At 63.1% G+C, this 13,838-nt stretch overlaps 1 protein-coding gene across 4 annotated transcripts in view; it reads right to left on the bottom strand.

The window, feature by feature from the left end:
• Positions 1-2,722: 2,722 nt before the first annotated feature.
• SH3TC1 (SH3 domain and tetratricopeptide repeats 1) overlaps positions 2,723-13,838 on the bottom strand; it is a 37,535-nt gene continuing 26,419 nt past the window's right edge. For 3 of the 4 annotated variants that reach the window (XM_090267122.1, XM_090267124.1, XM_090267123.1), the window contains exons 12-18: positions 11,784-13,448; positions 9,514-9,694; positions 8,347-8,497; positions 6,615-6,737; positions 5,749-5,899; positions 4,601-4,797; positions 2,723-3,070 (exon numbers count right to left, since the gene is read on the bottom strand). In XM_090267122.1, the coding sequence (XP_090123248.1) occupies positions 2,813-3,070; positions 4,601-4,797; positions 5,749-5,899; positions 6,615-6,737; positions 8,347-8,497; positions 9,514-9,694; positions 11,784-13,448 (2,726 nt within the window). In that variant the 3' untranslated portion in view covers positions 2,723-2,812. The remainder of the gene's footprint in view (positions 3,071-4,600; positions 4,798-5,748; positions 5,900-6,614; positions 6,738-8,346; positions 8,498-9,513; positions 9,695-11,783; positions 13,449-13,838) is intronic. The other variant, XM_090267125.1, reaches the window with a different exon arrangement.

The raw sequence follows: 13,838 nt of genomic DNA, 5'->3' as shown, positions 1-13,838 counted from the left end.
GTGCTGCTGAGCCTCCAGGCTGCAGGGACACCTGGGACTAAGCCTAGGTATCTGTTACCTGTGCTTTGTCACAAATGGTCACAAACGTAACAGCTGAAAACTACGCCCATTCATGATCTCAGTTCTCGTGGTTCACGAGTCAGGGCCCCGTTCTCTGCTCAGAATCCCAACAGGCCGTATCCAAGGGGCCACCTGGGCTGAGAGTCGGGCCTCCTGGTCGCCGGCAGATTTTGGCTCCCTGGGTTGCAGGACTGAGGTCCTCGGGGTGCTGAGAGCCGCCGGTGCCCGCTCAGCCTCCTGCCACGTGCCCCCCCCCCCCCCAGGAAGTTCACACCACAGCCATGGGCTTCTTTAAGGCCGTAGAAGTTCTGTGGCTTCACATTTCTCCCTGCCAGGAAGGCCGGCCCTTTAAAGGCGCCCCGATCAGGCCACGCCCACCCTGGGTTATATCTCATGTAACGGGCACCTGACGGGAGACCTCAATTCCATCTGCAGATTCTCTTCATTTTCCCACCCAGGGTCACCTACATATTCGGTTTCGCCCACACGCAAGGCGGGGGCTATAGGAGCTCTCTGCTGATGGGGCTCGCTTCTCCCTGAGGGTCTCCCGTGTCCCACCTCCGGGGAAGTTTGCCAGGGGGTACTGAGCTTCGCAGCCAGGCACGCTCACTTCCTTGCCCCCCGCCATGGTGATGATTCTGACCAGAGATGCTGTGCAACCTGGGGATAGTCACAGCCCCTCTCTGAGCTACGGTTTCCTTATCCAAACCTGTGGCCAACTTGGATTGGATCACGTTGGCCCCTCGCATGAAGCCAGAGCAGAGATGAAGCCAGGCTGCATGGAGCTCCAGCCCCTCGTGGTCCAAGTAGGGGCTGTGTGACCCCAGGTGGGGTGCTCCCCTTCTGCTCGGGCAGGTGGGTGGCAGAGCCTCCAGGGACCCCCAGCAATGAGTGTGAAGTTAGCCCTAGCCCTAGGGGCTCCCCCAGGAGCTTCCCACAGGACTTGCCCCTGCTCCTGGCCTGCAGTCATAAGGGAGCTCGCGCACAATAGGTCCCCGGGGAGCCTGTGTGGGAAGGCGGCTGAGTAGAGACACCGGCACCTCCTTCTAAAACCAGCGTTCGCGTCCTGCGGTTACAGGTGCTCTTCCTACAGCAATAAGTACTGTTAACGGGAAACGCGAAGCTACTGGCCTGGAGCGGAGCGGGGCTGAGCCGGCTGCTGAAACCCTCACTTCAGCCCCATGCAGGGTCTACCCGTCTCCTGTTAGTTGTAACCGACCAGGACTCAGAGAGATAAAACTGTCCCCACAAGTCCCAAAGCCTGTAAATGGCGGGGGGCTGAGTGAGAGTGGGGGCTCAAATCTGACCCCCGGGCTTGGACGACTGAGCCTCCCCTCTGGGCCTCCAGGTCTGCTGCTGAGAGTGACATGGTCCCGGGAGACCAGTGCCCCCAGTGGGTCGGGGATGGAAGTTTGTGGAAGGGACAGGGAGGGCACGGATTCCAAGGCCCACGCTGTCCGAGGCAGGTGGTCTGCAGGTGACCTGCTGCGGGACCCACCCCACTCCGAGTGGCGCTGCCTGGCCAGTCAAGGACCTCAGAGACCTGTGTACTCGGGGCTCCGGTGACGGGCGCTTCCTCAGGCCTTCCCGTTTGCGATGACAGCGTGGCGGCCTCCGCACTTTCAACCCAGCCACAGGGAGGGCAGACTAGGTCAAGGTTAGGTTTGTCAGCAGCTCTGCTGGGACCTACTCCTGGCCCTGGTGTGGGTTCTGGAAAGCTCGCTGCTGCCCCCTGGTGGGAGGCCTGCAGGCTCGGGGGCGGGTTCCGGGGCTTGTTACCCCAAGACCCAGGGAAGGAAGAACAACGAAGGAGGAAGGACGGATCTCCCCTGGGGCCTCGGGGCTCTGCCACCTCTCCTGCGCTAGAGCCGAACCCAGGACTGAATCAGCGCGCTCTGCCCCGCCGGTGAGGGCCACTCCCGGCCTGGGTTCCCCGTTTCGTTAAATGAGGATCTGGAGAGGGCGGGGAACGAGGAGTGACTGCTTCATGGGCACGGCCTTCCGTGGAGCGACGACAATGCCTGGCGTCTAGACCGAGGTGGTGGCCGCACAGAAAAATGCCATTGGGCTAGTCACTTGGAATGTTCGATTTTATGTGAATTTTGCCTCATTAACAAAATAAATTAAAGAAAAAGAGGAGCTTGGAATAGCGTGGTGTGGGCGACGGCTACCCGGAAATGCCTCTCTGGGCCTTGGGTTCCCTGCCTGTAATCGGGGAGGACTTCAGTGAGGGCGCAGGGGAGCAGATGGGCGGGGTGGGGGTGGGCGGCAGGCCCCCGGCTCCTTCCAGGCTGGCAGGCGGGCAGGGCACTGCGGTGCTTCCCTGATTACCATGCCAGACTCTGGATCTCAGCCACTGTCTACCCGCTGTGTGACTGTGGGCAAGGCATCCAACCTCTGGTCTCTGTTTCTTCAGCTGTAAAAGGGGACCCCAACTGTCCGGACCTCGCAGGGAGGTTTGAAGATTAAAGGCAGAGCACAGTGCGTGACACACGGCGAGGGCGCCAGGAAGGAGGAAGAGCAGTGGATGGCTGGCAGGGGACCCGGCCTGGGTCTCAGAGCCTCCCCACTTATACCTGAGGGTGGGGTGCAGCAGCAGGTGGTCCCCAGGGTGGGGCCTGGTCCCTGGGCGCTCCCCGGGAGGCCTGCAGACTTGAGGAGGTGACAGCAAAATCATTTATTGCTGTTTGGCCCCTCCCCTGGTTTCCCAGAAGATGAGCCACCAGGCCCCACCCCTGCACAAGGACGGCCCTCAGGGCGGCTGGCCAGAGGCCAGCCAGGGTGCCCGCCCCCCGCACCGCTGGGGGGCCAGGTTGATCCTGCGGATGTTGAGCTCAGAGGCGAAGGTCCTGGCCTTCTGGTAGAAGAAGAGGGACTTCTCGCGGTCCAGCAGGAAGTTGTGGTAGATGGTGGCCAGGCGCGTGTAGATTTTCATCTGAGCCTTTTTGTTGCCTAGGTCCACGGCCGCCGCCAGCGCCAGCTGGTAGTACCCAGCCGCGTCACACGGGTCCTGACGGGGAGATGTGACAACGAACATGGACCTCACGTTAACTGACCCTGGGCGGGAGTGGGCGACATGTGGAGCTGTTCCCACACCCGCCCTCCTCACCTCCACCACGCACACCGGCTGCGGCCTGTGGCAGGTGGGGTACCAGGAGGCCAGTGACAAAGTGGCCCCTGGTGTTTTCCTGGGAGGAGCCCACCTGCCCCAGAGCAGCTGCCTGAAGTCTGGGGTCACACCTGGCAGGCTGCAGCTGGCTGCCCCGGGCCCCTCCTGCACTCCGGAGCCCGCTGTGGCTCCCCGTTCCCTCCCTGGAGCCAGGTCTCGCACCCTGCAGTCTGCTCCCCTGGCCCCACCGGTGCCTCTTCCCAAGGCCCCCACCCAGAGGACTCATGTGGTTCCCCCCCTGGGCTGAGGTGGGGTCTGGCCCTGCTGAGAGCCCCCTGCAGGACCCACATCAGCCCAGGGCCATCAAGGTCCCTGTCCCTCCAGCTGGTGTCCACACTGAAGCCAGCATGGCCGGCCCCTCCACACAAGAGCCCCTCAGTGTCACTTCTGGAAGCTTTCCTTGCAATTTTGATGAGCTGTGACTTCCCCGCAACCCCGCTCCTACTTCACAGGCATCTTTGCCTCAAACCCAAGGTCCCAAGTTTGGGCGCCCCTCCCCCAACCCCACTCCTGTCTCCAACCCCAGCCTGGAAGGCACAGAGCCCGGGTCACAAAGAGCCTGGAAGGCACAGAGCCAGGAGCTCAATTGCAGGGGTCACCACCGTCCACAGGATCCCCAGAACTGCCCAGCCCTGACATAGCCAGAGGCTGCAGTTACCACTGCTGACCACGAGATGTCGCTGGCACACAGCTGAGGCCACCCGGGGGGGGGGGGGTTGGGAGATACCAGCCCCTCCAGCTCAGACAGGGCCCCTCAGCCTGGCTGCGTGGAGTGGTGTCCCTGCTCGGAAACCTGAGGCACGTCATACCCAGGTATCCTTCTGTGAAATGGGATGATTGTAACCACCCTACCCAGGTGACATGAGGATTTAAGGTGTCACAGGATCCCAGGAAGAGCTCTGCACAGACTGGCAGGCTTCCTGGAAGAGGTGCTAGGATTTGGGTTGCATCTTGCATCATAGGGATAACGGTGACACCCTTCTTTGCTCCGAGAAAGTCCTTTACCCCTCCTACATTTTTGTGGCTAACTCCTATTTGACTGTCAAGGCAGCTTTGAGTCACCTCCTCCAGGAGGCCGCCCTGGTTATACTCCCTTTTGTCCTTCCCCAATGGCTGTCACCCTCTGTTCCTATGTCAGCCTCCCCCACTGACCCTGAGCTCTGAAGGGCTGGGCCTGGCCCTCCTGGAGCTTGGAGAGTGTAGACCTCGCCAGCTCCTCCCAGCCAGGCCTGCAGCCCCCTGGGGCCTGGGACTCACTGGCATGAGGACCCGGACCCAGGCCGCTGGGGTCTGAGTGCAGATCCCGCTCCGGGCCGGTGACGGCCGCCCGCTGCCTGAGCACCGGGGCCCGGCTGCCCCTCCCTCGCCCACCTTCAGCTCGTAGAAGATGATGTCCCCCAGCGCCAGGTACACTTTCACGTAGTACAGGGTCTCCTCGTCGAACTCCAGCGGTGAGCTGCAGAGGGAGAGCGCCTTGAGGTAGAAGTGCTCGGCCAGCTCGCCCTGGCCCATCCGGTGGTGCAGGGCAGCCAGCCGGTGGTAGGCCACTCGCTCGTTCAGACGGTCCCCTGGGGACACGGGGGAGGGCCACGTGTGAGGACCCACTGCCTGGGGCGGCAGCCCAGGCCAGGCCGGAGCACCCATGCCAAAGCCGTCTCAAAGCCCGTGCCTGTCACCCCCATCCTGAGACTCACTCCCTCCTCTGTGAAGCGGGCCTCACGGCACCTGCTCCCCACCCACCTCAGGGGTACGGTGAAGGCGAGGATGTGGGGCCCCACCTCCGGGCCTGCACAGAGTCGCCTGGACAGGGGGCCTTGGTTACTATTTTTGACTAGGAGGCCCCACACGTCATGCAGTCTGCACCTGCAGGTGTCAGGGCTCCGGTCAACCTCACAATGACATTTGGCCATCCTGGGGTGTCATCAGCAGCCCCCCTACCCAGCCCCCATCATCAGGAAGTCACCAGACCAGACGGCGTCACCCTCCCGCTCCCAGGTGAGCGCTGTGGGGCCTGCACACACACTGCTTCACACCCTCTGTGTGCCGCCCTCACAGGCTCCCCCTCTCTGCGGGGACACAGGAGGCCTAGGGCAGTACAGTGAGATGCCGGGACAGGGCGCCGCTCAGCATCGAGGAACTGGCTTCTGGAAAGGGGAGTGGAGTTCCGCCGGCCAGAGGAGAGCAGGGCCTGGCTGAGTGCGGGGAAGGGACAGCGCGTGGCGTGGCAGGTGCAGGGTCTGGGAGAAGCCTGGAGCACCTGGGACGAGGGCGGAGGCGGCCTCGTGGCTGGCAAGGGGAAGGGGCAGAGGAAGCCCCAGAGCCGGGAGAGCAAGTCCAGCCCGGGCAGGGCCCGGGAGATGGGCAGCAGCTCGTCTCAGCCCACCCGCATGGAGAGGGCAGCCCCCGGACGGACGGACGGACGGACAGGCGGACGGGAGGACTCTACGCCTCTGTCACCTTCAGTCTGGCCTTCCTCCTCTCAGAGGCGGAGGCCTGGGGCCCAGGGCTGCGGGGCTTACCCAGGGAGATGCTGAGAGCCAGGGCCCCGTGGGCGAACTCCAGGCCCTCCTGCGGCGTCCCCAGCTCGGCCAGCAGCGCCACCAGCTTGTTGCACAGCCGAAGCTCCGCCTCCTGGTTGCCTGTGCTCACAGCCAGTGGCAGCGCGCGGTCCTGTCCACGTGGGCGGGCGGGTCAGGCTTCCTCCAGGAGCAGGACCCACACCCAGGACCCTCCTCAGAGCCCCCGAGCGTTCTGGGAGCTGCCTGCCCTCCCTGTCCCGCTGGATATTTACGAGGCTCTGTCCCCCAGCGGCAAGGTCAGCTCAGAGGGGTCCTGGCAGCCCCAGGGCCTGAGCAAGCTGGGGGGTGACCTGCAGCCCAGCTGTCATGCTGCCTAAGTCGGACCAGCCCCTCCCTTCCTGGGCAGCAGGGCCAGACCAGGTGGGGCCAACACCCACCCGTCTGTGCTCTGAAAATGCCGTGTTTATCTGGACCCCAGGGGCTGAGCGGCCTGCCAGGACCTGGCCAGACGGAAAGGGAGAAGCCGCCGTCCTGGGTGGGGGTGGGGGGGGCATGCAGACTGGGCCCTGGGTCCTGTCCTCCTGCTGATGTGCTGTGTGTCCCTTCAGCATGCCCTATGCTTCTCGGAGTCTCAGTTTCCTTATCTGTACAATGGGCACAACTTGCACCCCAGGGTCGTTGATTGATGACCAGATAGCCTAAAGCTGCCTGTGGTCCTCACACCTCCTTCCTTCCCTGTCCCTCTGGGCTGGAGTCGGGGAACATGACCAACCCCGACCAGGCACGGGGTGATGCTGCCTCTGGGAGGCCTCTGTCCCACCCAGGGACACCCACTGATCCCCCCGCATTGCCCCCAGGCCCCTCACCCTGTAGAAGGACACAGCTTTCTCCCGCTCCCACGCCCCGTTGAAGAAGATGTCTCCGGCAGCCTCGAACAGCTCCAGCCCCAGGTTGGGGTCCCCCGTGTACAGGGCTGCGTCCTGTGCCACCTGCAGGGATACAGCACCTCTCATGAGACCCCGGTGCTCCAGCAGAGCAGGGGGCCAGCCCCCCTGGTGGGGACCTGACAGCCAGCTCCTGGCCATCCTGGAACACTTGCGCTTCAAAAGCACGTGCATTGGAGACCTCGTCCCTCACACACTTCAGGAGCGACGAGTCCTGTGCATTTTGGGGTCACTGCCACCCACTGGTGTGAGGATGGTCACTTAAGGCCTGTGCCCCATGAGGAGGCTTGTCCTGTTAAGGTGTGGACTGCTGAGGAGCTTGGCACAGAGCTCAGAGCTCGCTCCTGAATCCCGCGGCTGTGCCCAGACCACGGCATCCTCCGCTGCGGCCTCATGGGGCTCCCGCCTCCTGTTTTTCCTTTGTCCCCATGTCTGTCCATGTCTCCCACCAGAGGACTAAGGTTATCGGCTTCTCTGCTGCGTCCAGGGCCTGGCACAGTGACTGGCACATAGTAGGTGCTCAACAAATACTGCTGAGAAACGAGAGGGCTAGTCCCTGCCTGCAATCCAGCCACGCGCAGCTGCTGGCAGTCCCAGAACCTGCCACCCTCCTGTGCACCTCAGGACCTTTGCACCAGCGAGTCCTGCTGTTGGACCACACCCTCCCCAGTGGGCATGGCCCCCACTCACTGACACTCAAACCAGCCTCAGTGACCCCAGATGGACAGGAGGCTGCCCTCCCACTCCTTACTGTATCCCCTCACCCTGCTGCAGCGCTAGGACCCTGTCAGAATTGTGTGAGAAGCCTTCACCCCTCAGCCGGAAGCTCCGAACCTGGGAGCCTCAGCCCCGGGCCCAGGAAGCTACAGAGCAGGTATGTGAAAAGGGAAAAGCTCACGAGGATTGGGAGCCTCTCAATTTGTCCCAAGTCACGTCATCTTTGAAGGAGACATGCCACATGCTACAGGAGGAAGTTCTCCCATGTGCCAGCCGCGTGGGCGCATTGTGTGCGCGTGTATGGAGCACTTGCTGTGACAGGCACACGTCTCTGGCCCCCAGAAGCTGAGAATATTGTAAAAGATGCTGGCAGGGAGATCTAGGGACAGCGGGGAGATGGCACGGGCACCTGGCACGCAGCTCAACAGTGGCTTAGGGGTGAATGAGTGTTCATGCTCACCCACACTTGCTGCTGGATATACAGATGCCCCAGCCCCTCACACCTGGATGTACAGGAGCACCAGCCCCTCAAATGTGGATATACAGGTGTACCAGCCCCTTGCACCTGGACGTACGGGAGCACCAGCCCCTCGCACCTGGACGTACGGGAGCACCAGCCCCTCGCACCTGGACGTACGGGAGCACCAGCCCCTCGCACCTGGACGTATAAGTGCACCAGCCCCTCGCACCTGGACGTACGGGAGCACCAGCCCCTCGCACCTGGACGTACGGGAGCACCAGCCCCTCGCAGCTGGACGTACAAGTGCACCAGCCCCTCGCACCTGGACGTACAAGTGCACCAGCCCCTCGCACCTGGACGTACAAGTGCACCAGCCCCTCGCACCTGGACGTACGGGTGCACCAGCCCCTCGCACCTGGACGTACAAGTGCACCAGCCCCTCGCACCTGGACGTACAAGTGCACCAGCCCCTCGCACCTGGATATACAGGTCCACCAGCTCGTTCTGCTGGAGGAGGTAGTAGATTTTCCCAGCCTGCAGCCAGGCGTATGCTTCCTTCTCCTTCTCCTGGAGGTCAATGAATATCCCCAGGCTGCGCTTGGTGTAGTCCAGCGCCGATTTGTAGGCCCTGGAATTAGACACAAGGGTCAGAACAAGCGGCCCAGGCTGGCCGCCACGTGGGAGGGGATCACATGGACCTGGACCTGGAAAGTGATGAGTGGGAACGGAGCCTGCCCTTCCCAGGCTGACGGGGGAGCCCAGTGAACACAGGCTGCACAGCACGCCTGGCAAAGGTAAGGGAGGCTCTTTGGAGGGAAACATCAGCCACACGGCCTGAGGGGTGTGCTGCTCCGGCTCTGCCTGCCTCCCACCCACAGGCGTGGTCTCTGGGCTCAGCAGGAGGCATGAACGCTGGGCAGAATTTAGGGATTATCAAGCCTGAGGCTCAGACTGGAGCAAGCAATAGGGACCCAGAGCCTGTCCGTCACCTGTGCTTCGAACTCGGGGACAGGGCCTGAGAGGGCGCATTTCCGGCAAGCTCCCCGGTGATGCGGATGCTGCTGGTGCGGGACCCCACTGTGAGAAGCACCGATCCAGGGCACTGGCCCACGGTCCCCGCCGTGAAACCGCGGCCAGGACTGGCCCTGCCAGGCCCCGAGGAAGCCTGGCTCCTTTTCTCTCTGAGAGTCTCCGCACAGAAGGGCGTGTTACTGGGGATTTTGCCAGAACCTGGAGGCTGCGTGGCTCCGCCCACCCATCACCCCACCTGGTCAGGAAGCTCAGTGTGGGCTTCACAAGGGACTCGTGACCCTGAAACCCTGCCTCAGGGGGAGCAGACGGGGCAGCCGACTGCCTTCTACGCACGAGATTCCTCGGACACTCGTGGCTGCCGTCCCTACGCTGAACGGGGCCAGCGGGAGCAGGCGCAGGGCCGGCAGAGGTCAGCCAGCAGAGGCCACCGTGGCAGAAGGAACAGCCCAGAGCATACTCTGACCAGGGGCGGGTGTCGTGGGACTCCTGCGTCATGAGCTTTAATCAGTATGACCCCAGGTCTGCCAACTCAAAGCTTGCCTGGCGCTAAGGACCCTGGAGTCTGGCCCGGCACCTCGCCACCCCCTGCCACTTCACAGAGCCAGCCCTCACCGCTCAGTGCCCAGGGACAGGTAGAGCTGGCTGATGGTCTCCAGGAGCTGCCCCTCCAGCACCTTGTCGGCCATCCTGCGGGCCAGGGAGAGCTGGAACTCATGGTAGACGACACACTGGGCCGCCCGGGGCTTGACCGCGCTGTAGAAGTGACACAGCCGCTGGACGGCATGCAGCTGGCCTGGGCAGGGGAGACACGAGGAAGAGGTCACCGTCACTTGTCACAGCAATGTTTGCAGCGTCCGAGGACCCCTGCAGCATGCCCGCTTCTCCCACCCTCTGTGAGCCGGGGTCCGCGCGGGTTGAAAACCTGAGGTCTGACAGGCTGAGGAGCACGTCCAAGGTCACACGTGGTGGGGCCACGCTGGGCACATTGTGGGTGCTGGAGAGGTGGCACAACCCTTTTTATGAGCCCCGAGCCTGGGGTCCTGGCCAGGCTCTCCCACCAGGACGCCTGTTTCTGCCTCACAGAGCTCCTCCCGGCCAGGACAGCTAGTCACCTTGGGCTGATGGGGCTGAACACCAGCAAGAGGCGCAGGTGGGCCACCTGGGTCCACAGCTGAGCACTGATAAGCAGCGGAGATGGGAATCAAATCCCACTTCAAAGCAGGGCTCCTAGCCCCAGCTGTAGTTGCTCGCCCGAAAGCAGGGCGCCTGGGGACAGCTGAGCGCTTTCCCGATTGAAAAGGCTCCCTAGCCCTGGCCAGGCAGCTCAGCTGGTGAGAGCGTTGCCCTGATGAACCAAGGTCGCAGGTTCGATTCCCAGCCAGGGCACATACAAGAATCAACCAGTGAATGCATGAATAAGTGCAACAACGAATTGACGTTTTCCCCTCTCTCCCCTCCCCCCATCAATACATTTTAAAAAATTAAATGTATTCAAAGCCATAATTAAAAAGTAGACAATAGAAAAACAACAGAGAAAAATCAATGAGCCCAAAAGCTGGTTCTTTGACAAGATTAACAAAATGGACAGAGCTTTAGCTACACTGACCAATAAAAAGGACAGAAGATACAAATCACTGAAGTCAGGAGTGAGAGAAACATTAACTGTCACCAGGGACACGGATGGCACAGCAATGACAGAACACTACGGACACTATCCATGAACAAATCAGAAAACCTAGAGAAAATGGACGAACACCCGAAAGGAAACAAGTGACTGAAACAACCTAAAAAGTGGCCCAGAGCCAGCACTGGGTGACCCTGCCCAGCCCTGGGTCTCCTCACTATTTAATACAGGGGTGGGGGACAGCCTGATCTCCCTGGTCCCCCAGCTTGACATGCCCAACTCTGATCCCCGCATGCCCTGGGGGGCCCCATAGGGGGTATCTGAGAGATCCACAGGGGCCACCGGCGAGCTGCGCCTGGACCTGCCTGAAGCCACAGGTCCCCAGTCCCCTAGCTCCTGGTTCTTCCTGGAGGTCCAGAGGGCCCCCTGCCAGCCTCAGTGAGTGCCCCCCAGTGCTCTCAGGGAAAATACCAAACCATAGCCTGGGGTCTCCCGCCCCTGCCTGGCCCCTGATCGAGGGTCTCACCCTCAATGCATGGCCCAGCTCACTCACCCCAGGGCCTTTGCACAAGCTGCACTTCCCGCCAGCCCCGCCCCCTACACGTGGCTAAACCTTCCTTACCCTCAGGTCCCAGACTAAACGGGCTTCCCTGACCCATGAGTTGGGGCCAGGAGCTGCCCGTCACCATACCGAAGACCTACTTTGTGGCTCTTGGGACCTGGGTCTATTTCCCAGGAGAACCACTTGGGTCCTGTTTGCAGGTGGCGCCCTGCCCAGAGCCTGATGCACTCACACCACCAGGGGCTGCTAGTAGAGCTCATGCTCTCGGCCTGGGGACACCCACGACCTGGGGGGTGCTGGATGCCCAGGGCATGGCCCCCACTGAATCGCCCGTGTGTTCCAGGCCCACGCGGGGCCTCTCCACTCAGCGGCCCTTGCCCGGCCTGGGCTACCTCCAGGATGACCCACTGCCCATCTGCCCATGCCTGTGGGAAGCCCCCAGGCTCTGGGACTTCAGAGCTCAAAGCAGGAAGCCCCAGGCAGACCAAGCCGAGCTGGTGGCCTGCTGGTGCCTGGCCCAGCCTGGGAGCACCCTCGAGCACCTGCAAGCAGCAGCCGGTTTCCGCCACTCGGCGTTCTCGGGGGCGGAAAACCACCGACTTGCTGTGGCTTGCACACCCCAGGAGAGCTCTGACCGATGTGAGAAGAAAACACGTTCTTTCCAGGAAGCCAGACTGGGGCCAGGGCAGCACTTACTCTCCAAGTGGTCCGTCTCCACGGCGACCAGAAAGGCCCACTCATAGTAGCACTTGCCCTGCGGGGCGAGGGCCTGGCAGGTGTACAGGTGGCCCAGCTGCAGGAGCACCCGGGTGAAGTCCGGGCCACACTGCTTGCCGGGCAGGCGTGAGAAGAGCTTCACGGCTTCCAGGAGGTAGTGCTGGGCCAGCCCGCGGGCCCCGGCCCGCAGACACAGGGCCCCGAGGTTGGCCAGGGCCACCGCCTGGTCCCGCGGCTGGCCCCGGTGCTGGGCGACGCGCAGGGCACGGTAGTAGCCCTCGGCCGCCCGCCGGGTCCTGCCCGTCCTCCTCAGGGCGATGGCCATCATGTTGGCGATCACGCCCTCCTGGTCCTCGCTCACCACCCCTGCATCCAGCACAGACTCCAGGATGCCCAGGGCCACCCAGCTCTGCCTGTGAAGCACATGCAGCCAGGCGAGGGCCACCAGGTCGTCCGTGAGCAGGCAGCTCCCAGTCTCGGCGGCGGCTTCCACGGCCCGCAGCATGACGGAGACGGCCCTGCGGTGCTGCCCGTGCTGGCTGTGCAGCTGCGCCAGGCTGGCGCAGAGGGGCCCACGGTGTGCCGGCCCCACGCGCAAGGCCGGGGCGGCCAGCGCCTGCCTGAGGTAGGGAGCAATCTGGGCGGGGAGGCGGCGGGGCTGGGGGGTGTTCCGCAGGACCAGGTCCACGCTCCTGAGCGCGCTGGCCAGCGAGCCCTGAGTCCACAGTGAGGCCACCCTGACGCAGCTCAGCGCCAGGTGGGGCAGGCACTGCCGGCTGTAGACGTCTGCCAGGAGCAGGTAGCAGTCTGCGGGCCACCGGGCGTCTGGGGACCCCAGGGCCCGGTGCAGAAGCAGCAGCCGCTCCAGGAAGGGCAAGGCCGCCTCGGGCTGCCTGTGGCCCACATGGTGCTTGGCCAGCAGGAAGCAGGCGCGGGCCTCGGCCTGCGGGCTCCGGCCGTGGATGGCCCTGCGCAGGGCATGTCTCAGGAGCTCGGCCTCCGCCTCGGTGCTGCAGACGTGGCCGGCTGTGCCCAGGAGCAGGGCGACGGCTCTGGGCACGGCCTGCCCACACTTCTCCCTGTTCTTCTGCTTCAAGTGGACGGTGGCCAGGTTGGCATACAGGGCCACCACCAGGAAGAGGTCGCCGAAGTGGCCCCCCAGGGCCCCCAGGGCTTCCTCGAAGTACACCCGGGCCTGGGACAGCTTGAGCTTCCGCACGCACAGCCGCCCCAGGAGGAAGCAGAGCCGGGCCAGGGCCATGGGGCAGTCCGCCTTCTTGGCCACTCCCCGGGCCTGCGCCAGGCGGCTGGCCAGCTCTTCCTCGTCGGCAAAGCCACAGAACATGGTGCTCAGCCCCGGCAGGGAGAGGTCATACAGGCCGCGGAAGCAGGCCTCGTACCCAGGCGTGTCCAGGAGCCGCAGCAGGGAGCCCAGGGCCTCTGGGTCAGCCCAGTCATCCTCAGCGCCCAGGCAGAAGGAGGGCTCCTCGGTGTCTGGTAAGCTCACACCGCTGGACACTGTGTGGAGACCCCAGGACACTGGCTCCTCGGGGCGGCTGTGGCAGGACTTACACTGTTCTAGAACATTCTTCACCTTCTGCAGGATCTCCTGTGGCTCTGGGTGCAGGCCAGGTGGAGGCATTTCTACAAGTCAACAAAATCCCAGATGGATTAGTCTGATCTGAGTCCAGGATGGGACAGAGACATCCTCCCCAGGCACAGCGTCCCTGGGGCAACACTTTGCAGATACTGCCTTCCCAGAGAATGCCCCGTGCGCAGCGCACTGTGGGTGTCAGCACACAGTGGGGGCCCAGGGTACTGTGGGAGCTTGGCGCATAGAGGGAGATCCAGTGACAGCTCAGCGCACAGTGGGAGCTCAGCACCCAGCACACATTGGGAACCCAGGGCATAGTGGGAGCTCAGCACTCAGCACACAGTGGGAGCTCAGCACACCATGGGAGCTCAGCACTCAGCACACAGTGGGAGCTTAGTCATACGGGTACAGGAGGAGCACAGGTGAGTTTGGACAAGTAT

Source organism: Furipterus horrens, unplaced genomic scaffold (assembly GCF_987537825.1).
Source record: "Furipterus horrens unplaced genomic scaffold, mFurHor1.1.pri manual_scaffold_2, whole genome shotgun sequence".
Classification (NCBI taxonomy): domain Eukaryota; kingdom Metazoa; phylum Chordata; class Mammalia; order Chiroptera; family Furipteridae; genus Furipterus; species Furipterus horrens.
Note: the sequence above shows the minus strand (reverse complement) of the source record. Positions and strands in the feature narration are given on the sequence as shown.